At 35.1% G+C, this 26,419-nt stretch overlaps 1 protein-coding gene and 1 non-coding gene across 16 annotated transcripts in view; one reads left to right on the top strand and one right to left on the bottom strand.

Annotated features, from left to right (window-relative positions):
• ECT2 (epithelial cell transforming 2) overlaps window positions 1-26,419 on the bottom strand; it is an 81,830-nt gene that overhangs the window by 41,827 nt on the left and 13,584 nt on the right. For all 15 annotated transcript variants that reach the window (XM_019024641.4, XM_063704364.1, XM_063704365.1 and 12 more), the window contains 7 exons: window positions 25,698-25,920; window positions 21,042-21,178; window positions 16,159-16,278; window positions 7,927-7,995; window positions 6,264-6,374; window positions 5,362-5,458; window positions 3,596-3,677 (listed from right to left, as the gene is read on the bottom strand). In XM_019024641.4, the coding sequence (XP_018880186.2) occupies window positions 3,596-3,677; window positions 5,362-5,458; window positions 6,264-6,374; window positions 7,927-7,995; window positions 16,159-16,278; window positions 21,042-21,178; window positions 25,698-25,920 (839 nt within the window). The remainder of the gene's footprint in view (window positions 1-3,595; window positions 3,678-5,361; window positions 5,459-6,263; window positions 6,375-7,926; window positions 7,996-16,158; window positions 16,279-21,041; window positions 21,179-25,697; window positions 25,921-26,419) is intronic.
• On the top strand, window positions 18,780-18,908 carry LOC115934185 (small nucleolar RNA SNORA72). The gene has a single exon (XR_004070007.1). It is a non-coding gene; the product is annotated as a small nucleolar RNA SNORA72 (small nucleolar RNA).

Here is a 26,419-nt window from a genome sequence, read left to right as displayed (position 1 = left end):
TGAGAGGTTGGAGGCATAAGCGGAGACCTCAGGGGAGGTAACTCTCAAGGTTCAGAGAGCCTGCAGTGGTCAGCAGCAGAGAGGCGAGGGAGAAAAAACTAAAAGCCAGAGCTCAGGCCAAGAAGAAGGCACAAATAAAAATGAAGAAAAAAAAAAAAATTTGTGAATCGTGGGAGGTCAAAACATCGACATTAATAGTTTGGAAGAAGTTGATTCCAATCCTTATGGATGACTTTGAGGGGTTCAAGATTTCAATTGCAGAAGGAATTGCAGATGTGGCAGAAATGGCAAGTGGACTACAATTAGAAGTGGAGACTAAAGATGGGACTGAATTGCTGCAATCTCATGAACAAACCCAAACAGATAAAAAAGCTGCTTCTTACATATAAGCAAAGAAAGTGGTTTCTTGAGATGGAATCTACTCCTGGTGAAGATCCTGTGAACACTGTTGAAATGACAAGAAAGGATTTAGAATACTACAGACACTTAGTTGACAACGTGGTGTCAAAATCTAAGAGAAGTGACCCCAACTTTGCAGTTTAATATGGGTTAAATTCTATCCAACAGCATCACATGCTACAGAGAAATCATTCATGAAAGGAAAAGTCAACTGATATGGCCAACTTCATTGCTGTCTTATTTTAACAAAGTGCCGGCCGGCTGTGGTGGCTCATGCCTGTAATCCCAATACTTTGGGTAGCCGAGGTGAGCAGATCGCTTGAGTTCAGGAGTTTTTGACCAGCCTGGGCTACATGGCAAAACCCCATCTCTACAGAAAATATAAAAGTTAGCCAGGTGTGGTGGTGCACATCTGTAATCCCGGCTACTCAAGAGGATGAGGTGGGAGGAGGTGGAGGCTGCAGTGAGTTGAGACTGTGCCACTGTACTCCGGCCTGGGCAACCAGAGTGAGATCCTGTCTCAAAAAAAAAAAAAAACAAAAAAAGAGAGAGAGAGAAGCAATTACCACAGCCATCCCAGCCTTCAGCAACCATGACCCTGGTAAGCAGCCATCAACATCAAGGCAAGATCCCCCACTAGCAAAAAGACTATAACTTACTGAAGGCTCAGATAATTGTTAGCTTTTTTTTTTTTTTTTTTTTTTGAGACAGAGTCTTGCTCTGTCATCCAGGCTAGAGTGCAATGGCGCAATCTCAGCTCACTGCAACCTCCACCTCCCGGGTTCCAGCTATTCTCATGCCTCAGCCTCCCGAGTAGCTGGGATTACAGGCACCCACAACCATGCCCGGCTAATTTTTGTATTTTTAGTAGAGACGAGGTTTCACCATCTTGGCCAGGCTGGTCTCGAACTCCTGACCTCGTGATCCACCCGCCTCAGCCTCCCAAAGTGTTGGGATTACAGGCGTGAGCCACAGCGCCCTGCCTGTTAGCATTTTTTAACAATAATTTTTCATTAAGATATGTACATTAATTTTTAAACATAATGCTACTGCACAATTCACAGGCTATAGTATAGTGTAAATGTAACTTTTATATGCCCTGAGAAATGAAAAAATTTACATGACTTGCTTTACTGGGATATTTCCTTTACTGTCATGGTCTGCAACCTAACCCACAGTATCTGGGGCATTCCTAAATTACAGTGATAGACGGTTGCCTTGGGAAGGGTAAAACAGGATGGGCCAGAAAAAGAGATTACCAAGGGGCATGAGTAAATTTTGGGGGTGATAGAAATGTTCTTCATCTTGATTGTGGTGATGGTTTCATGGGAGCATATGTGTGCTGAAATTAATCAAACTATATTTTAAATATTTGTAGTTTAAGAAAAAAAGCCATATTTAAACTAAAAACATATCTATAACAAATTAATATTGAAAATCTAAGCATGTATAACTGATGTTGTTAGAATTCAATTTTAGGAGGCTTTTTTAGTTTGCTTAAATGGCAAGGACTAGTGAATTGGTGCTGTGTCATTATTTCCTATATCTGATAGGTTACAGTGGTTTTAATCAACCATAATAAGCATTAAATCTCTAGGCTAAATGTTCAAGAACCTCGAGAATTTAGATCTGGTAAAATTCTATAAGGCTTATTAATCTGCATCACAATTCGACATTAAAATATCACGTCCTATAATTTAACATTTATTGAAAATCTATGAGAAAGGCACTTAGGGTAGGGATACACTAAAAATAGAAGTTCTCAAGAAACTTAAATAATGTCTTACTGATTCAGCTCATTATCCCTACAGCAGCCAGCTTGACACTATTCTAAAGAAGGCAACAGGTCAAATGACTAATCTATTTGCTACTTTTCCTTACTTACTTTATAATCTTTGCTTACCAAAATATATTGTACATAAATAACAAATAGCATAAGCCACTTGTAGAGTATTCTACACTCTAAACAGATAAATTGAGTGTAACAACCTCTCAGTTTCTTTTATAAAAATATGAAAACAATGACTGCCTACTTCATAAAGTTTGTTGAAAAGATCAAGGTAAATAATGTGTGTCAAGAGTATTTTAAACCATAAGGTGTTGAAAAATTACAGAGAATTATCATCATAATAGTCTCAATACCGTTATCCTGGTCCTAGGGGAAAAAAATCAAAAGCATGATGGCTGGTTGGTGAACATACAAAATACATAAGCAAAAAAGAAAACAAAACAAAAAAGTATATACACTTGGCCCTCCATATCTGCAGATGCTGACTGTAGGGGACTTGAGCACCTACAGATTTTGGTATCTGAGGGAGTCTTGGGACACCTATTTACATAACCCATTCAGCAGCAACAAAAGCTGGTAACAACTAATTTGAGCATTACTGTCTCAAATAAGAGAATGAGAGAGAGGTCTCCGCTGAATCCCCTCTCTAGAGCTAATGAAGTTTCTCCTTAAGAGCCCTTCTGGAAGTCTTTCAAGAAACTCTCATACAGAAGCACCCTGGCATCTCAGAAATCAATTAAATCTATTAAATATACTGATATATACAGTCCACTTAAAGTGCCTTCTCTGAGGCAAAACAGAAACAGTTAATGGTAAGAGAGTTTTCCACTCTGATCCTAACAGTCAGAAGATCATTTCTGATCAGTCCTCTTTCCAAGTTAGACCTATAGTAAGCAGCCTAAGTTTATGACCAAACTCCCCAGATCGATTTCATTGAATTTATACTTTTAATACATTTCCAACCAATCCTGCCAATTTAATTCCACAGAACTCTAGGTAGAAAACAAAAAGTTTAAAAATTAAAGTGACAAAGTATTATAAACCTTTTCGTTTCACTGTGGTCACATTCTCAAGTTACATTTGGGCAATCCACATTAATATGAAGACAGAAACAAGCTATGACTAGAGTTATATGAAGAAAATGCCTATTAGGGAATTTGTAACATTTTCAAGTTTCTAAACTATTATTCTCTGTGCACAATAGTTTAATAGCTTAGATATAAATGTTTTGATTAATGAATGTATTCTTACAATACTTCATTTTAATTTGTAACTACACTATTAGAAAAATAATCTAGACATTTTACAAAAATTTGCTATTGATATTTTCTTATTTATGATTCTAGTTTTCTATCAATTCCATTCGAAATCTAAGGCACAATCAAAAATTGAAAATAATGCACTTACGTCATTACTTCCTTCAGTGATCCAATAGCTTTTTCTAAAGTGCTTTTGTCTGGATTTTCATCAGCTGTATGCTTCTTAAGATCTGTAATAATACAGTGTTTTTTCCATGCATAAAAAATTCAGTGATTTCTCATCTAAGACTAAAATGCTGTCCATCTTGATACAGCTAATTTTTAAAGATAATATTCAATCCTTATTTTTTAAAAAGTTTTAAGCACTGTTCCCTAAAAAGCTCTCTTATTACACATCTGTTAAGGTTTCCATTTTTACTGACTAAATTTTCAGAATATGTAATCCTGATTTTCTTACACTGCTATTCCAATCCCTTCAGGTAATGCTTGGGGACTCCTAAATTCCTCAAAATCTCTCCATAGTGCTAAATGAGAACACATGATCCTCAATAAGCTCAGAAATCACAACGTATTTTGTATTTCATACTGGGGCCCATGGCTACATCACAGAGAGCATCTGGTATCTTTAAGCACAGATTTTGTTACCTTAGAGATTTATACTTAACACGTTGACTCTTCTAATCCAGGTTATTTGTGTTCCCTATGCCATCCTTGGCATATTCTTATCAAATCTAGGTTTAATCTAGTACCACTGTCCACCTAATCTCTCATGTGAAATAATAGTAATAAAGCCTAGAAATCATTTTATTTGTAACATTTACGAATTTCTACAAGTACTTAAACAATAATGAAGGTATGCAAATTAGAAGAAAACCACAATGTTTTGGAAACCTGAAGTTTGTTAATATATTCTCCTTATAATTTGCAAAACAGAACAGTTTTAAATAGTGGACAAATCATTTTATAAGCCAGTAATTCTCAACTGTATTAGATAACTCTAAAAAACAAAAAAATTGTCAAATTTTTAGTTAGTACTATAATTCATATACTAACCAAGATTTTTACAGAAAATAACAGATTAAACAGTCACAAAATTTGCCTCCTTGTCTGCTGTATATATTAGTGTAGATTTAGCTTAGGAATTAAATCTTTTATTAGACTTTTTCCTGTTTATAATTTAGTTATCCTTCTTTTTTTTTTTTAATTATTTTTAGAGACAGGGTCCCTGAATGTTGCCCAGGCTGGTCTCCAACTCCTGGGCTTACCCTCAGTCTTCCAAAGAGCTGGGATTACAGGCTATAATTTTGTTTTCATACTTAATTAAGAACAAAATAAAAACTGATACTGTCCTTAGCCAGCTAAATGTAACAAAATATACATACACATTTTTTACCACAGGCAAAATTTATTCATAAAAATTATCTGCTGTAAAACTCTATTGATACCTATAGTTCAGTTCTAGAATAAATAGATATGTTTCAAGAGTATTCTGAACAATCTAAGGTCAAAAACAGTAAGCATAAAGCCAAGTATATAGAACTTTACTAAAATTCAAAAAAGGGCTACAAAAAAGTCGGGACATACAAATTATCTTCTCCTTGTGATTTTGTGGGCAAATTTTGTATGTACTTGGATATAAAATGATTTTGAATTAGTGACACACCATGAAATATTAAAAAAACTTAAATGAAAAGACAAAATATATACTACTAATCAACAAATAAAATATTTCAGGGCAGGCTGAATTTTAGTAGCACCAGTAACTATTTTTTAAGATAATCCATAAAGCAAAACATATATAAACTTTAATGCTGAAATCTAAGAAACTCTAAAAATGAGAAGAAATTCATCTTTTTTGGAAAAAACAATTCCATTAAAATATCTGACGTAGTTTGAAACAGATCAGACAAGTACCATTTAAAAGTAATGCAACACTGGGTAACCTCTGTACTGGTCGGATAAGAAGTTCAACAAGGCTCTGCCGTCCACATTCTGGTTTTGCTTGGTTTATCTGAAAACAATTTATGCAACAATTTCAAAAAAGGTTTTCTGCAAAGATTATATGCCCTACTTTTACTGGAGTACACCTTAGCATTAGTGTCTGTGATACAAACTAATAGAGAAGAAGTGGAATTTCTCCGTGGCAGATTACTTGGCTGAATAATTTTTCAGGGCCTGAAATGTCCTCTTGGCCAGCCAGTGGTTAACATCTTACATAAAAAGTGAGTTCCTCTACACACTCCTATATATCCCACCTTAAATTTTTCTTAAGTCTACATTATTCACAAGAAAAAGCACATTTAATATTAATTATGCTAATACCATAGTAAGGAACTGGTAAGAAAAAAAATCATTAAAAGCAAAACAAATCTCACTGGAAAATCATTAGGTGTTTTGAGAACTAAAATACATAAAACTTAAAAAAAAACTTTTTGTAGAGATGGGAGTCTCACTATGTTGCTCAGGATGATCTCAAACTCCTAGCCTCAAGCAATCCTCCCTCATCAGTCTCTCAAAGTGCTAAGATTACAGGCTGACATTGGCCGGTGTACCTGGCCACAATTAAAAAAAAAAAAAAAAAAAAAAATGACCACATATAACATTCTTATTCACTCAGCTGCCTCCTGGCACCTAACACTGAATATATCAAACCTTCCAAAGCTAAATATCATGGTCACCCATAAGTACAACTAAAATTAACAGATATTAATGGATACATTTTACTAAAGTTAAAATTTACTTCATTTTTGTCATAATTGTGGTGAATTACTTCAGAAATAATTCTCAAATTTTTATTTGAAAGAAACACACATTACCTTGAGAAAAGCATGAAATCTTGGTTTCTGTTTTTCACATTTAATAATTGTTTCCTTGCTCATTTCAAAGAAGTTTACGAAGGGAGGGTAGGTTTTTACCAAATCTTTTGACTAGGAAGAAAAGGGAAAAAAAATTATTTATTATGCATTTGTCACCCTTAACTTAAAGTCAAATAATTAACAGTCACAATCTGACATAGTGGATGCAAAAGTTTAAAGTAAATTTCTATGTTTGAGAACAAACTTATTTTATAAATTTCTCAGTAAAGAGTTAATTGCTAAACAAAAGACATCAATTGGTATACATAGTCTAAAACATGAAGACTCAGAAAAAAAACAAAAGATATGTTAAAGCTTATTATATTGATACAAACATGACAAAGAAAATGTCTATGACTTTAAAAAATATCAATTACAGCTGATCTATGTAGATTCCAAAAGCATGGTATTTATTCAAAAATCCAAACCACCATTAAAAGATCAGTTATATTACCCAAAAATGCAAACAAGAAAAGGAAAACAGTGTTGGCTGACTGAGAAAATTAAAAGGTTATCAAAAAAATGAGAAAATAATTTGTAAATTTTTAATTCTCAACCAAACTGAAAAAACACCTAAGAGATTATTTTGTAAGGAAAGAAGTTAGAAACCTCAAAAAATAAAAGTATAAATGCCAGTACTCAAGGCACTGAAACTTACAAATCCTATTTAAAGAGATTCAAAGAAACTTCTAAATTCTATTCACAGAACCTTGCCAAAATGAATTTATAAAACTTAAGTTGTGTGGTTCTTATCCTAGTAAGAGGCAGTTCATTAGAAGCCTTTAAATAGAAACAGACATGACAGCAAAAAGTGTTATCAACTAAGAAGGGAGAAAAATAAAAACTTTGTACATCTGGTAGAATTCAGCAATATTCACAATAGCAAGACATGGAGTCAACCTAAGTGCCCATCAATGATAGACTTGATAAAGAAAATGTGGTACATATACACTATGGAATGCTATGCAGCCATTAAAAAAAAAATGCGAGATCATGCCCTTTGCAGGAACATAGATGGAACTGGAGGGCATCATCCTTAACAAACTAACACAGGAACAGAAAACCAAACATCACATGTTCTCACTTATAAGTGGGAGCTAAATAAGAAGAAGACATAGACACATAGAGGGGAACAACACATACCTGGGGCCTACTGGAAGGTGGAGGGTAGGAGGAAGGAGAGGAACAGGAAAAATAACTAATAGGTACCAGGCTTAACGCCTGGGTGACGAAACAATCTGTACAATTAACCCCTATGACACAATTTTACCTATATAATAAACCTGTACATGTACTCCTGAACTTAAAATGAAAATTAAATAATATATAAAATAAAAATACAATCTGTGGCCATTGATGAAAGGCAAATAACTTGATACATACTAAAACAATTATACCACAGCATGATAATTGGCATTCTTCCAATAATCTTGGGCTATTAAAGTGTTAAATTGCATATAGAAGGCATGTTTCAGAAGACAAAGAACATTTCCAATATATTTTATAAACACAATCATATCAAAGTTTTAAAACCTCTCACATTTAAATAGGCAAATTACATTCCTTGCCAGTCCCTGATGAGATATTTTAATCTGAAAACTTAAAAAAGAAATACAATACTTACATATTTCAGAAAAATGTCACCAATGCTTTTGCTCTCATCCCAATTAACTATAAGGTCTTCAAGATCATCCTGAAATAGCACGAATGGAAATATTTAAAATTAAACCTGACAGCTCCTTATACAACTTTTATTATTTCTGAGATACTCATTGGAAAGAAGCACTTTACAAAGTGTCTTAATTTGATGTGTAAAATAATGAACATCCCATTCTTTCTTTTCAACAAGGAATTAACTTTTACTACAAAGAAAACATCCTTTGAAAAACATTTTTAAAATATAAAATGTAAAGTCGATAAGTCTAACTTTCCAATATGATGTGATAACTCAATATTTTTTATTAACTATAAAGCTGATTGGTGTTATTAATTATAGAAAACTACTTTCAATCCTGCTGCTGAAATCTAAGAAACTCTAAAAATGAGGTTTTTTAAATTTATTTAACATCAGTCATTAAAAACTGTAATCTCTAACAGGGGGTCAGTAAATTTAAAAGTGTGAATAAATGAGTGTGGCTGTGTTCCAATAAAACTTCTTTTAACGAAAACATGCAATGGGCTGGATTTGGCCCATGAACCATAGTTTGTTAATTCTTCATGGTCATTCTAAAATATTACTTCTTTTTAAAAACTTAGAAGAACATTTAAAAGCTTTATAATAAACAAACAAATCAGATGATAAAATGAGATGCCAAGAAATGACAGGCCCTAATTGAAATTCTAAGTGATTTTAAAGTAGACATCAATCAACAAGCTCTTATACTAAAGACTCTCTAAAGTTTCAACAAAGACTGATGGGACACCCTTTCAGTGGGATCCCTGAGATTAAAATTATTTTTGTAATACTGCTAAAGCATTATTTGACTTTTTCACTCATTCTCTCACAAGTATACAGTTGTTTTCTGGAAGCTACATGATATGTGATATGCAACAGACTGAATGCAGAAGCAGATATGATAATCAGTCTTCTATTAAGCCAGACAGTAAAAAAACTACAATACTACAACTCCCCTTACTAATTATTTTTGTTTGGGAAATTATTTTTCTTAAAGAATGTTACTTGTGTTACCATGTAATGAGCTATTATTTTAAGTGAATTAATATAAAATTAGATATCCCACATGCAAAAAGATGAACTTAAACCCTCACCTCAAGCAAAACAATTTTTGAAGAAAACATAGAAAACAATCTTCAAAATCTTGAGTTAGAAAAAAAATTTTTAGATATGAACTGAAATCACAGAAAAAATGAATACACTGAACTTCATCAAAATTTAAAACTTTTGTATTTCAAGAAAACTTGTATCTAGAATTTACAGAGAACCCCAACTCAAGAAGACAATCCAATCAAAAAACAGGCAACAGACAGTAGCCATTTCACCAAAAATATACAAATGGCCAATAACCATGTGAAAAGACACGTCATTAATCATCAGGGAAATACAATTAAAGCCACAAGAGATGTCTCCTCACCCACTAGGATGGTTATAATTTAAGAAAAAAAAAGATAAGTGTTTTTAAAGAATGTGGAGAAATTGGAACTCTCATTCATTACTGGTGAAAATAACAACTGATGGGTCTGAGCTTCTCAGGAGGCTGACATGGGAGGATCACTTCAGACCAGAGTTTGAGGCCGGCCTGGGTAATCTGGCATGACCACATCTCTAAATAAATTAACTAATTAACTTTAAAATAATGGGAAAACCCTGGCATTTTCTTAAAATTTTTAAATACAAAACTACCATACAGCTCATCAATGCTACTCCTAGGTATCTACTCAAGAGAAATGAAAACATGTCCACATGGATCTGCACACCACACTCTCACGGCAGCATTATTCATAATAGCCAAAAATGGAAACAATCTAAATGTCTATCAACTGGTGAACAGACATTTTAAAGTTAGTATAGACATATAATGGAATATTATTTGACCAGAAAAAAAGAACTTCTAACATGCTACATTTAGATGAACTAAAAATCACATGCTAAGAGGAAACCATATATAAGACCACATACTATATAAACATATTTACAATACTATATAGTATATCAAATAGTATATCTATATGCTATGTATATATACATAGTATCAATGTATAACATATTAAATATATAAAATGTCCAGAAAAGGCAAAATCATAGATACAGAAAGTACATTAGTGGTTGCCTATGGCTGGGTGTAGAAATAAAGATTAATTTTAAGTAGACATCTTATTTGGGGTGGGTAGTGAAAATGTCCTAGAGTGGATTTATAGTGATGGTTGTACCACTTGGTTAAGTTATTAAAATAACTGAATTGTATCATATTTTCTTTCTTTTTTTTTTTTTTTGAGACAGGGTCTCACTCTTTTGCTCAGGCTGGAGTGCAGTGGCACAACTCACTGTAGCCTCAACCACCCAAGCTCAAGCAATCCTCCCACCTAAGCTTCCCAAGTAGCTGGGACTACTGGCATGTGCCACCACAGCCAGCTGTTTTATTTTTTGCAAAAATGGGTTCTCATGATGTTGACCAGGCTGGTCTCAAACTCCTAGATTCAAGCGATATTCCTGCCTCAGCCTTCCAAAGTGCTGGGATTACAGGCAGGAGCCACCAGGCCCGGGCTGAATTGTGTTATTTCAAATAGGTGAATTTAAAAACATGTAAGATGTACCTCAATAAAGCTGTTAAAAAATAATATATGTTAAATAATATTTTAAAATTTTGAATACAGCAACTACCAATATATAAAATCCACATAGGTAAAACTTCTTCAATCTTTAAGAATGAAAAGGGATCCTGAAGACAAATAATTTAAGAATCACAGTAAAGTTCAAAAGGGAGAAAAACTACTTTCGATAGCATAAAAGTAAACTCAAAGCAAGAATATTTTAACAGCCCACACACATCAAGAACTGGGAAGATTGAACTGTTCAGAAATGCACTTGAAAGAAAAAAAAGGAAGAAAAATATTATAAATAAGTCTAATCTTGGGGCAATATAATGCAGTGAATTCTGGCACTGACTACTGAGGTTTAAATACTGGCTCTTGGGCTTGTTACTTCTGTGCCCTTGGACAAGTTATTTAAGCTATATGTTCCTCAATTTCCTATTCTGAAAAATAAGGAATGTAATTATTCCTACATCATATAGGATTTTATGAGCATAACTGTCTGTTAGGGATTCCTCTAAATGCTTTACAAGTATTAATTCATAAACCTGTAAAATAAATACTTACATAAGAACATTGCTCTAAGAAAGCAAAATCATCTTTAGGCACTCTGAAATATATAGTCTGCTCTGTTTCTGGTTAACTTTTAATTCCTAATGCTTGTTGAATAAAGATTTCTGTCTTAGGCCGGGTGCCGTGGCTCACGCCTGCAATCCCAGCACTTTGGGAGGCCAAGGCGGGCAGATCACAAGGTCAGGAGTTCGAGACTAGACTGGCCAGCATGATGAAACTCCGTCTCTACTAAAAATACAAAAAACTAGCCAGGCATGGTGGCGCGTGCCTGTAGTCCCAGCTACTCAGGAGGCTAGGGCAGGAGAACTGCTTGAACCCAGCAGGTGGAGGTTGCAGTGAGCTGAGATTGTGCAATTGCACTCCAGCCTGGGCGACAGAGCGAGACTCCATCTCAAAAAAAAAAAAAAAAAAAAAAAGATCGCTAATAGCTCAGGAACTAAGTAATAAAGAAACTAAGGCTTAGAGAGATTAAGTAACTTTCCTCAAATCACACAGCTGTGAACCAGTATTGAAACTCAGTATTGTCTGACTCAGATTCCATGTTATTCCACAGTTCCTCCCCATTAGAAAGGGGGACTCCGTTTGGCAGGCGAGTCCCCAGTAGCTTTATTCATAATACCACTATTTCTTACAACATTTCTGAGGGAAAATGCCCGATACAATTTAGGACAGAGACTGAGATGTATTTCCTCCTCCTTGTCTATAATACATCAGAAATTCTCATAGGATTCTCTTAACTTTTCCTCTAAAAGAACGGACAATTCTACAGTTCTGAGACAGAGCAGATTCCAAAGCCTGGGCAAGAATATTAGATAAGTGGGGAAGTCATAAACAGATGGGGCTTAAGAAAGCTAAGCTACTTACTTCTTTTCTTCCTTGTTAAGATTTATTCTGCACTGTTAAGTAGGTAGAAACAGCGCAGAATTAATCTTAACCAGGGTTTCTCTTTTGCCGAGCTCATTGCACAGTAAGCCAACATACATGGGTTCCTGAAACAAGTACACAATTCTTTGAGGCTTACGCTAAAATAACAAAAGATATATATAAAAAGAAAAAGAACTCCTATCAATCCCTGTCTCTTGTTTCATCATAGTTGCGTAGTTTTGAGACAGGGTCTCACTCTGTTGCTCAGGCTGGAGTGTAGTGGCATGATCTTGACTCACTGCAACCTCTGCCTCCTGGGTTCAAGCGATCCTACCACCTCAGCCTCCTGAAGAGTTGGAACTACAGGCATGCGCCACCACACCCAGCTAATTTTTGCATTTTTTGTAGAGATGGGGTTTTGCCTTGTTGCCCAGGCTGGTCTCAAACTCCTGGGCTCAGGCAATCCACTCGCCTCGGCCTCCCAAAGTGCAGAGATTACAGACATCAGCCACTGTGCCAAGCTAAGAGCAGAAAATCGTACATCAAGGATTAATGATGTTTAATCTTGAAAAAGAAAAATTCATACTGAGGAAAAGAGAGAGATGTAGATAACAACCTCAAAAATTTTCATCTTACTCGAAACATCAGCTCACTAGACCTTGGAAGCAAAGTAAGAATGAGGCTTCTAAAGCTGTATACATAATACCTAGATAAGAAAATACAGTGAGTGCTAGTCTTAATTTTGAAAGTTAAAGGTAACACGACCATCATTCAGTAAACATTTACCGAAAGTAATCTAAATGCTAGACAGTGGGTGTAAACACAATGGGTAAAAAAAGTTTTAACACTACAAAAAACTTAAGATTAGTTTGCCCAACTTCATGAGTCAGTTATTATTATCCCCATTTTATAAACAGGAAAACTGAAGCACTTAAAGTCACCTGACTTCAAACTCAATCAAATCTGCTTTGTTCAGGACAAGCACAGTGGTGTAATCTAAGCACTGTGAGAGGCAGAGGCAGGCAGATTACCTGAGGTCAGGAGTTTGAGACCTGCCTGGCCAACGTGGTGAAACCCCACCTCCACTAAAAATACAAAAATTAGCCAGGTGTGGTGGCGCACACCTGTCCCAGCTACTAGGGAGGCTAAGGCAGGAGAATCATTTGAACCTGGGAGATGGAGGTTGCAGTGAGCCAAGACTGCACCACTGCACTCCAGCCTGAGCAACAGAGCGAGACTTCGTCGCAAAAAGAAAAAAAAAAAAAAAAAAACCTGTTTTTTCCACTACATATTCTTAACCACTACGTGATATTATAAAATACAGACACCAATGTTTTCAGGAATGCTGTTATTGAGATGATACGAAAAACTGTACAAATTTAAGACACATTTACATGGTATATTCATCTACATACCAAAAGAATGTATCTCAGCATGATTTTAAAGAAGCAAAATAGCATTAATAGTTAGGAGAACAGACTTTGAAGTTATACAAATAAAGGTTCAAGTCTTGGATCCAGCATTTATTAGATGACTGCCTCTGTAAAGTTATTCTCTGTGTGTACCGGTTTCACATTTCTAAAATGTGTACAATACCAACTTCTTGCTCAATAGATGTGGTAATGCTCAATAGATGGTTGGCTTCATTTAAAACAGGAAAAAAACTGCTATGTGTTACGAGGATAAAGAAAAAAACCCAAAATTTTAGACATTTTTGGATAATGGAATTATGGGTATTTCTCTCCCTTTTTCCTTTTCTCTTGAGTTTTACAAATGTTTCACGGCACGTACTGGTTTCACGGTAGAAAAGAACATAAGCTTTAAATTTTTAAATATTTGACAAACCTGAAATCAGCTAAAAAAAACAAATAGTTGCAGTGAGCTCAGATCAGGCCACTGCACTCCAGCCTAGATGACAAAAAAAAAAAAAAGAAAGAAAAGAAAAAACTGAAAAACTAATAGTTGAAGTACCATTTTACAAAAAAGAAGCTTAAAGAATTAAGTTACACTTGAGAAAACTAAAGGGTGACAAATTTTCAAAGCTTCACTGAATCAAAGAATATGATTTTCTAAATTAAGATTATGACTCTGCAAACATAAAATAACACATTTTGTCATAGAAGAGTGTCCAGACTAGCTAAATAACTGACACAAATTCAAACTGATCCACAAAGTTAGCGGCAAAACACCAAGATAAAAACCTACTTGACAAGACAGTGACAGTGGCTTATGCCTGTAATCCCAGCACCTTGGGAGGTCGAGGCGGGCGGATCACTTGAGGTCAGGAGTTCAAGACCAGCCTGGTCAGCATGGCAGAATCCCAGATCCACTAAATATACAAAAATTAGCCAGGCGTGGTGGTGCATGCCTGTAGTCCCAGCTACTCAGGAGGCTGAAGCAGGAGAATCACTTGAACCCGGGAGGCAGAGGTTGCAGTGAGCCAAGATCGCACCACTGCACTCCAGCCTGGGTGACAGCATGAGACTCCACCTCAAAAAAAAAAAAAAAAGAAAGAAAAAACCCCACAAAACCTACTTGACCTTCCACAAAACCTACTTGACCTTCCATTCTGCTTTTGTGCCACCCAGTAATTCTTACAAAACAAAAAATATTCCAAAAGTACTTTCCTCTTCAAAAATTCAGAATCCTAATTGGAATAGGATTAACTAGCCTGAAACTCTCTAGCTTTCTAAGCTTTTTAAACAAATAGATTCCTTCAGAGTTCTCTTTAGATCTAGAAATTAACTGAAATATGATCAGCAATACTGATAAAACACAAAATACAAGCAATTGGTAAATATCATTTTAAATAATTTATAGATCTGCTATTTTTTGTTTATAATGTATACTAAAATAAAAAACAATCTTATATATTTGAAAACATCCTGTAATTCCGATTGGTTCTTTTACTGGAATGTGGCATAAATATTAATGTGAGTTATTTTGAAAAGAAAACTGATCAACTTTGCTCAAGTACTACACAGGTAAAATAAGAGGAAATAAAACTAAACTACTTACTTAAAAAGTAGTTTAAGAGTTCAGCTAAATCTGTTCAGGAATTATTTTAGTGTAAGAGATTGACACCTGGAATTCACAGGCCTTTCACCAAAGAGGACAGCATTGTCTCACATACTTTTGGCATTTACCTACCTATAAATGGAGAAGGGACTTAAATGAACTCTAAGTCCATTAGAGGTTTAGAGTTTTCAAAACAAGCCAAAGCAAAACAAAAATATACACCCCAAGAGCAAAAACAATAGGAACATAAGAAAAATAGTACTGGGAGTCACATGTTTCTACAGAATAGATTTCATAAAGCCTTAATTACTTGTTTGTAGGATTAACTGAAAATAAAAAAACAGCAAACAAAGGTTAGGTGCAATGGCTCATGGCTGTAATCCTAGCACTTTGAGAGGCTAAGGCAGGAGGATCAGTTGAGTCCAGGAGTTTGAGACCAGCCTGGGCAACACAGCAAGACCCTGCCCTGTCTCTACAAAAAACTTTTTTAAAAAAATTAGCCAGGCATGGTTGCATGCAACTGTAATCCCAGTTACTTCGGGAGAGGCTGAGGTGGGAGAATCACTTGAGCCCAGGAGGTCAAGGTTGCAGTAAGTCGTGATCAGGCCATTGCACGCTAGCCTGGGTGAGTATTCTCCATCTCGAAAAAAAAAGGCAGGGCATGGTTTCTCATACCTATGATCCCCACACTTTGGGAGGCCGAGGCGGGTGAAACACTTGATTGAGGTCAGGAGTTCGAAACCAGCCTGGGCAGCATGACAAAACCCATCTCTACAAAAAAATACAAAAATTAGCTGGGATGGTGGCACATGCCTGTGGTCCCAGCTACTCAGGACTCAGGCAGCGGGAGAACTGCTTGAGCCCAGGTGGCAGAGGTTACTGTGAGCCCAGATCACGTCAATGCACTAAAACCTGGGTGACAGAGGGAGACTGTCTCAAAAAACAAAACAAAAGCAAACAACAAATATTATGAGGCACTGGAACAAAGAGACAAATGATTCAAAGGAACTAATAAGGGAATAAGAAGTTTTAGGTGCAAAACTTATTTAGCTGACCAGAAGTACCTCAAAGATCGTAATAAATATGTACAATCTGAAAAAAATTACTACCAATCTAACATATACAAATTTACCTTTATCTTAGTGTGTACATCAAAGATATCTGGGATGCTACCAAAAATAGTCTTAATCTCCTCTGGTGCAAGGATAGGTCCACCACGTTGTCCTTCCTCTTCCAATGGTACTTGAAATAACTAAATGAGAAAAAAGACTAGTTAAAGTAGATTGTGGGAAAAAGAAAAGAGCTAAAAGATAGACAGTGATAAAGGAGACACAAGATATTAATAGAGAAAGAAGTAATAATAAAAAATACTCTCCCTAAATTTGAGACATTTTCCCCATATTTTCTATTCTATTTTATTTATGTACTCCATTTATATACCTGTGTATATGTATATACATGTGCTCGTCATGAAATGTCATTAGAAGCAAATAAAAGTTCACACAGTTCTGCAATCAATCATTAAAATTGTTAGTATGATACAAGAGTAATTTCTACTTTTGTATTCAAGTTACTAAGGATGAAAGCAACAAGCAATCTGCTGCCTCCAGACATATCTAATATATGTGCTAAATGTTTTAAAATTGTTAGTGTAGAAGCTTGGCTTGAGGGAAAGACTGGATTTGAAGCTAGAAGATCTGTTTGTATCTATGTTGCTGCTTGTATCAATCTAAAAAGTAAAAGAAAAAAACTAAGAACTAATAATGAGTTTGGCAAGGCCATAAGATACAAGGTCAGTGCATGCATATGCATGCACAGACACAAGTCAATTTTACTTCTATATACTAGTAATTTACAAATGGAAAATATAATTTAAATAGTATCACAACAAAAAAAAAATACTTAAGTATAAATATATGTTCATGATGCTAAAAACTAGAGTATACTGATGAAAGAAATCAAAGACAACCTAAATAAATGTAGACATATGGTCATGGATTGAAAGAATCAACACAGTAAGAATGTCAATTCTCCCTCAAATTGATTTATAAATTTAGTGCCAATCAAAGTTCCAGGGCTTTTTGCAGATATAGAAAACCTGATTCTAAAAATTTATATGGAGAGGCAAAGAAGCTTCTTACTACAAAGCTGTGGTGTTCTAGACTGTATGGGTATTCGTGAGGGGAGAAACATACATAGATCAATAAAACAGATAATTCAGAAACAAACTCATGCAAATATGGTCAAGTAATTTTAGGCAAAGGTACAAAAGCAATTCAATGCAGAAGGATAGTCTTTCAACAAACGGTATTACAATACCATCTGCCATAAGCAAAAAATGAATCACAGCCTAAATATAACACTTTATACAAAAATTAACTCAAAATGGGTCACGGACATAAACAAAAAACTTAAAACTATAAAACTTTTAGAAGAAAACAGAAGAGAAAATCTTCATGACTTAAACTTAGGTAAAGAGTTCTCATATATGATATCACAATCTATGAATGAAAAAACTGTTAAATTAGACTTGAATAAAAATTTACCTTTCTTCAGCAAAAGCCACGAGAGAATTTAAAAAATATGCTATGAATGACAAAAAAGTATTTGCAAGTCATGTTTGACAAAGGACCAGTATCCACAATATATAAAGAATTCTCGGCCGAGCACAGTGGCTCATGCATGTAATCCCAGCACTGTGAGAGGCCGAGGTGGGCGGATCGCGAGGTCGGGAGATCAAGATCATTCTGCCTAAGATGGTGAAATCCCATCTCTACTAAAAATACAAAAACAAAATTAGCCAGGCTTGGTGGCGGGTGCCTGTAGTCCCAGCTACTCGGGAGGCTGAGGTGGGAGAATGGGGTGAACTTGGGAGGCGCTCTGCACTCCAGCCTGGGCGACAGAGCAAGACTCAGTCTCAAAAAAAATAATAATTCTCCCAGCCTGGCCAACATGGTGAAACCCCATCTCTACCAAAAGATACAAAAATGAGCTGGGTGTGGTGGCACATGCCTGTAGTCCCAAGTGCTCGGGAGGCTGAGGTGGGAGAATCACTTGAACCCAGAAGGCGGAGGCTGCAGTGAGCCAAATCAAGATTGCACCACTGCACTCCAGCCTGGGCAACAGAGTGAGACCCTATCTCAAAAATTTTAAAGAAAGAATTCTCAAAACTCAGAAGGAAACAACCCAATTTAAAAGTGGGCAAAAAACATGAACAGTTATTTCAACAAAAAAGATATACAGATGTCAAATGAAGACAATATGTTCAACATCATTAGTCATTACGAAAACGAAAACTGAAACCGCAATGAAAGATTCTATTTTTCCAATATTTCTCAAATCTATCCTCTTATCAACACTGATACTATCCTAAAAAGTTCAGATCTTCAAAATCTCTCCCAACTGCTGAAATAGCCTCCAAATTGTTATCATTGATTCCCCAATTTCCCCTCTTGAATTCCTCCTTCAAAGTGAACCAAGTTATCTTTCTGAAATGCAAGTCAGATATTATTGATCTCTCGTCTCACAAAAAAATTATTCTATAGCTTAGATAATATAGTACACCACTCAAAGGCCTTCTCTAGATTGGTATAGGCCATCTCATCTCAACTGTCACTGTATCCATACGCCTACTACACCCTTGCTATTGATAATACAGAATGATCACTTGTATTGTTTACTCAGTCTCAAAGAGACTTCTCATCTATATCCTCTACTTGTACCAATCATATTCATACTTTAAAATTCACTTCATTATGAATATACTCACCGTTTTGATTTTATAACAGTAACGACAAGCTAAACATTCACTATATTAAGACCACGCGTGTGTCTCGGACCCACCTTTCCCTAGGTCTGTTTTTATAAATGCTGGTGATAAACCAGCTCTGACTTATATGATCATTTTGTATGACCATCTAAGGGCTGTGATTCTAGGTTACCTTTAGTCATCTTTAAGGAAAATGATAGTACAGCTAATCTAATAACTTTTGCAAATAATCAGTGCTAATTTGGAAACTTCTGTCAAAAAAAGGCATTACCAAAGGAAGGAAATTTCATGTGTACCAGCTGCTATTAAATAAACTGTAAAATTACCGTATTTTTCTAGAAAAAAAAAGTTCACTTCGATCATTACCTTCTGTATGAAGCTTTTTCAGATGCACAACACACAGAAAATTCCAGCCCAATACCTTCCCTAAACTAAACGAGTAGTAAAACTCTCACTTTACAAATCTAATACCTTAACTCCTTTATTATGCTGATACCTTCCATTTGGTAATTATAATTGTGTATGTTTTATCTCCTCTTCTAGTATAAAGTTCTTTAAAAAAAAAAAAATCTTTAACACTTAGCCCAGTACTTTATATTAATTAGGCATCCAAGTAGTATGTGGAATAAAGAAGCCTCCGGATATTCATTTAATTTTGAGGATAAGCTATAATTAAGTTATTCCAAATCCTATCCCCCCAAAAAGGAAAATATCAGTCCTAAAACAAAGTTCTTTAATGAGAATATTATCATGGGCTGGGTGCAGTGGCTCAGGCCTGTAATTACAACACTTTGGGAGGCTGAGGCAGGAGAATCGCTTGAGCACAGGAGTTTGAGACCAGCCTGGGCAACATAGCAAGACCCCATCTGTATAAAAAAAAAATTTTTTTAAGAGAGAATACTATCATGAATTTAGGCCACAATCTTTTAAACAAACCTTTGATGAGTTTATACTAAGCAAAGTGGTATGAAACTTTCTCCAGTCTAATAATTTCGTGAGCTTTTTTAAAAGGAGTTTTAGTGAATTTAATTGATATGCAAATTAGAATTCTGAAACTTCAATGCATTTTACCATGGCTTGAAAGAATTTACATTTCTAAGCAATAAATGCTACTAAAGTACATGAATAGTATATACCAAAGGGATTTTTTGCTACCCAACCACATTCTGAATCATTATAAAAACTTCAACAAGAAACTCATCTATCTAGAGTGATTTCCTTTGAGAAGGAAGAGCAAAGGTGACTTAAAATAAAGCTAATACAGCAAAGAACCTCATAAAACCTGGACTGCTCCTAAACAAATAATTAACCATGAAAAATAACCTCTCTATGACCATCAAGAAGTCTTTCCATGTCTTATCCATGTATTTTATCAATGGTACAAGCAACTTAAAGGCTATTAAATTGGACCTTAATGAGTTATTTTATGAATTCAAATAAAAGTCAATTAAAAACTAAACCCAAATCAGAAACTCCCTATTGTTTTCTATTGAAAGATAAGCTTGGTGTTACCAACTTCATTTTCTTAACAGTATGTCAACCTATCTCTTTTATTACCTAAAACAGATTTCTTCCTTCTTTCTACAGATACCAACATAATGGCCTATTATTGTCTTTTGGAATCTTAAATTTCAGTTTATTCCTTAATATCTTCTATAATCTCATCCTACAAGGATCCATTAGAGCTGTTTTCTTCAGAAATAACTTTATAGTACATTTTAATATTGGTAAGCAATGAGTTAACATCTATTTATGACTAACCACTGCATATTTCATGTGTCACATGAAATGATTACTGAAAAAAATTACTTATATCAACACTGTTATGCTTCATTGCTATTGTATAGGCAATGTTTTTCACATATATACAGTACTAAAAACAAAGCAATGACTCTTAGAACCCATACTTTCAGAAAAAGTTATCTATCACTTCCAAATATAAATGCAGTATCTTGACAAGGAACCTGCAAAATTCTGAATTAAACTTGATACTCTCTGAGATCATCTACTGAGTTCTGTTCTCTTTAAAGTAATTATTAAAAATGATGCTATTTCTGGATAAATAAAAGGTAATACTACAGTTATGACATTTCCCTAGCAGCAGTTTTTGTCACACAATTCCATTTTTAACATCCATGTTCAAATTCTATGTTTATATAATTTTCTTGTAAGAAACAATATCACCTAGATTTTTTTACTTAGGAACACTGGAACAGAAATCATTTTCCAATCAAACTCATACTTACCTGAATAATTGTTGCCAATATATTAACATAATTACTTTCAGTTTGATAAAGCTCTTTTGCAACTTGCCACCTTGCTGACTGCTTTGAAGGAACTGGAGTGGAGCTTTTAGAAGACTTAGTACAAGACTTTGGGGTGTCTGAAACGTTAAAAGGTGGAAAGATTTAATGGAAGCCAAATATAAATACCAAACATTATGTAGACTTAACAAGATAAAAAGGAGACAAAACCTACTCTTATAAATGTACCACCATACAGATTTCCAATAAAAAATTTTTTTCTCATAGGCTAAGGCCAGAAAAAAATAACGGTCAAAAATATCACTGACTCCAGTTGGTAGGCATTCCACTAAACAGGCTGTACTCTTCAAAAACATCAAGGTTATTAAAAACAAAGAAAGACTAAGGAACTGTTCCAGGTTAGAGAAGACTAGAGAGAAACAACCTAACAAATGTATACCCTGGATTGGATCATAAATCAAAAAGAAAAAAACTTTTTCCTTTTGCTAAAAAGGACATTAAGACTTTTTAGGATAACTGATGAAATCTGAAGTCTACAAAATAGTTCATAGTATTAATGTTAATTTCCTTACTATAATAATGTAGTAAGTAATGTAGTTATTTAAGAAATATGTCTCTATCATAGGAAATAGACATTTAAGTACTTAAAGCTAAAGGCACATCATGTCTGCAGCTTACTCTCAAACAGTATAGATATTAAAAATACATGTGCACGTGTGTATTATATCTGTGTTTAGAAAAAGAGAGATTTTGACTGAATGAATGCTAAAGCAAACATGGCAGAATATATCCCTTTGGGAAATCTGGGTAAAAGGTATAGGAATCTTTGTACAGCTAAAATAAAAAAACAGAAAGGGAGATGTAAAAATACTTACATGTAAAAAGGAGGAAAAGGTTGTTGTGATTACACAATTACAATAACGAAAACTTGTCATATACTTATGTCAAAAAGAAGCCCCCCCACAAAAAACCCAATATTAACTGAAAATTCTTTGGTAGTTCAAACTATCTTAACGTAATATAAAACAACCAGTACAGAGTGGAAGGAGGATGCAACAGTGTATTTCATATACATTTCATGAAAGAAAAAAATTTGCGGCCAGGCACGGTGGCTCACTCCTGTAATCCCAACACTTTGGGAGGCCAAGGCGGACAGATCACTTAAGGTCAGGAGTTCGAGGCCAGCATGGCCAACATGGTGAAACCTCATCTCTACTAAAAATACAAAAATTAGCTGGGCGTGGTGGTAGATGCCTGTAATCCCAGCTACTCAGGAGGCTGAGGCAGGAGAATCGCTCGAACCCAGGAGGTGGAGGTTGCAGTGAGCCTAGATCCCGCCACCACACTCCCACGCCACTACACTCCAGCCTGGCGACCGAGCAAGACTCCGTCTCAAAAAAAAAAAAAAAAATCTATACACATATCTATAGATATATATACATCTTTTTAATGTATAAAAGCTTAAAATCTGTTTTCTTACTGTTAATATGGTTAGAATACTTTAACATTGTATATAGAAGCACCTAATAGCAAGTTTTTCAATAGGAAAAGGAATGTATGACATAAAATAGAAATAGGTGACAAAGAACCATAATATATATTTCCAGCACATCAATTTTACTCAATGATAAACAATTTTAAATGCTTTTATATGAAAACAATTATGTACTATGGAGTTCTGAGTGGTTTTTTTTGGAGATGGAGACTCACTCTGTCCCCCAGGCTGGAGTGCTGTGGTGCCATCTCGGCTCACTGCAACATCCACTTCCCGGGTTCAAGTGATTCTCCTGCCTCAGTCTCGTGAGTAGCTGGGATTACAGGCGCACACCACCACACCCTGCTGATTTTTGTATTTTTAGTAGAGATGGGGTTTCACCATGTTGGTCAGGCTGGTCTCGAAATCCTGAACTCGTGATCTGCCCTCCTCAACCTCCCAAAGTGCTGGGATTACAGGCGTGGGCCACCGCGCCCAGCCCCTGAGTGCTTTTTAAAAAAAACAGAATCCCAAAAAATTTCCCACTTGTCAAACATTATTTTAGGCTACACTCACCAGACCCAGAAGCCTCTGCCATTACAGAATATACTTCAGTGGGAAAAAATTGAGATGCACTGATCTAATTTAATTACTCTGTGTCTAGACAATGACCTACAAACTAGGGAATCTATTTTATAGAGCACCTAATATATGAGTATAGTTGTCATATCTGTTTACTTCGGTGGTTCATTTTCTTCTCGTCTCCTAAAATGCATATTCAAGTTTCAGTCCTTTATGTTCTCCTCTTACCATTCCATGCTATTGTCCATTATGATTATAAAACTAGTACATTCTCAGATCTAATCATGATCTCCCTCTCAAGCTGGTTCAACTTTTCCAAATGCTTACTGGATAGTTCTGCCTTAATGTAACTGGGATTTCTCTAAAACTTCACTACCTCCCTCCAAAATATAAACTTCCTATCCATGCCAAGGCAACATTTCTTTCATTTAAATTAGTAATTTGCCTTCATCTCTTTTTATTTCCTCCCTATTACTTTATTCTACCAATATTTCTCCAGCGCTTCTTACTTTTCTTTCCAACCACCACATACTCTGGTTCAGCACCTTATTATTTCATGGCCAAAGCGATTGTAATAGATTACATCATGGTCTGACTGTCTCCAAACTGCCTTCCTTCTAATCATTCTTCAGAACAACTCTCTATGAATTATCTATTCAATCAATTTCTCTGCTGCTCAAGGAGTTTCTAAAATTCCTTGCTGATGACAATATACAGTTCAGATATTACAGTCTTATTTGAAAGTGACCTAATATTAGGCCTCAATTAACATTTTTAATTTAACTTTTACTCCTCCACATTCCAAGCAAACTGATCTATCCATTATTCCCTAAAAACTCAATTTGTATGCTATTATCTGTATATTTGCTCCTCTTTATATTCTCAAATTCATTTCAAATTTCTGGGCCAACCTTAAATTCACTTTCAATTCTTCCCTTAAGTATTTAGTGAATACCCACTTTATACTAGGGTCTGAGAATAAACACAGAATAAGACAGACAAGGTTCATGTTCTCTTAAAGATTACTTATTTGAAGCAAATCAAATAATAAAGAAGTAAACAAGTACTATAATTTCTATCGTAAGAACTACTACTAAAAACAACTACCAGGTCACAGGATTGGCAGAAAGGAGTGGAGGGATTTAACTTTACAGACAATCCACGCAGATTTCCTTGAGGCAGAGAGAGTAAGTAACAAAGTCCTGAGGTATGGATGTACTAAAAATATTTGAAGAATAACAAAGATGGTGTGACTGAAGCTTAGAGAGTACAGGCATTATTAGAGAGCATAATACCACATGAGATTAGGCAGATGAGGGCAAGATTACATAGGGACTTAAAAGCTACAGTAATAGAAAGCCATTAAGTGATTTTAAAGCAGAGGAGTGGCATCATCTAATTTATATATTTCTAAAGATTTTTCTAAGTGTTGCATATAGAAAGGCACAAATTAAAAGGGAGAGACTATTTAGGAGACTACTGCAATCATCTAAGAGAGATCCTTTTTACAGAAAAGACCGATGAGGAGCAAAGGAACAGAGGATCTAAGAGTGGCAGAATCCAAAGGTCTAATTTGGTTATCTTAGGTTTAAGATGTCTATTAGACATGGACAAGGAAGTACAAAGTAGGTAGCTTGACAGGGAAGAGGACAAATTTGGGAGTCATCAGCATACAAATGCTTTCCAAAACCATAGATTTTACTAAGATAATTTAGGGAGAGTACAATAGAGAAGAAACAATGACTCAGGAGGAACATACAACATTTAGAATTGAAAAAAAGAAGTTAGGCCAAGGAGAATGAGAAATGAATAAGTAATATCACAGAAGCAAAGAAAAAAAATTGTGTCCATAAAGGAGTAGCTATTCATGTGTTGAATGCATAAAAACTGTCTCCCCAACAAGGACTGCAGATCAGTTGGAATGCGTTGAAAGGACAATGAGAATCAAGGAAATGAGACAATAGATCAAAGTAATTCTTTTAAGTATGCTGATGTGAAAGCAAACAGAAAAATGGGACAATAAATGAAAAGTGTCATGAGGTCCGGAGGAGATTTTGATTTTTTTTGTTTCTTAAATCTAGAAAACACATTTGTTTACAGACTAAAAATCAAAAAGAAAGGGAAATACTGATAACCAAGGAAGAATTATAGGAGCCTTTCTGTATCAGTTCAGCACAAAATGAACTCACCCTCCTCTGACTTCATTCTACCTATTTTCTCCATAATTTATGTGACCTCCCCTGTGACTTTGTTTGCTTTTGAACAGCACTATCACTCTCTAGTTATATGACCCTGGACAAATTACTTAACTTCTCTGTATCTCAGTTTAGTCATCTGTAAAACAGGAAGAATAAAATCTATTATAAACACACAAAACGTATAAAGCATTTAGCATGTAGTAAGCAGTCATTAAATTGCAACATTATTAAGCTTAACTATTCATGTGTCTTTTCTCTACAGCTAGAACAAAGGTAATTAAAGGCAAAGACTTCCATATTCACTATATCAGGGATTTATCTAAATTCTTACAATTATTCCATTCCACTAAACTTTAAAGACAAGTTTTTAAGAATGTGAATTACCTCCATAGTTAATGCTAGACTCTGGTGTGTTGGAGATATCTAGGAGTGACCCTATGGAAAGGGAATGCTCAGCTGATGGGCGCTTACGGGGAGGAAATGGTGACACGTCTGTCTCTCTTGAAAGCTGAGCAAGTGTTTCTTTTAAACGACGTCGTTTGCGATTGCTGTTAGGGGTATTTAGAGAAAGCATTGACACTGATTTCTTGAGCTCAGGAGTATTTGCCTATAATCAAAAGCACAAAAGCTCAATTTACTTCCATGGTTCTTTACTGAGACAGGAACAAGAGAAAAATATATTTACAAGTCTGACAGAATCTGGAATTTGCACAATAATTTTATAACCCTACGCTCTACCAGGCAATTCAAAAGTTTCATAAAACATAATAGTCGAGAGACCACTGTAATTGTCTAACCTCAAGCACCTCATTTTTCTTCATAGCCACTATCACTATTACATTTTCATCTGTAAACGTGTTTACTACCTGCTCCTTCATTAGCTCATAAACTCCAAGAAGGCAGGGGCCATTCATAGTCTGTTCACTGTATCCCTAGCACAGTGCCTGGACACAATGCTTTCCAATATGTGCTGAGTAACACTTGATTTTTAAGAGTTCTCTCCCTAAATCTAAAGCACACTTTTTAAACTTTAAGAACTTTACATTTCAAAGAGTCTGAAGAGAACACAATATGGTACTATATAGATTTTACAGAAACAACTCATC

This window comes from Gorilla gorilla, chromosome 2, assembly GCF_029281585.2.
Source record: "Gorilla gorilla gorilla isolate KB3781 chromosome 2, NHGRI_mGorGor1-v2.1_pri, whole genome shotgun sequence".
NCBI classification, from domain to species: Eukaryota; Metazoa; Chordata; class Mammalia; order Primates; family Hominidae; genus Gorilla; species Gorilla gorilla.
Note: the sequence above shows the minus strand (reverse complement) of the source record. Positions and strands in the feature narration are given on the sequence as shown.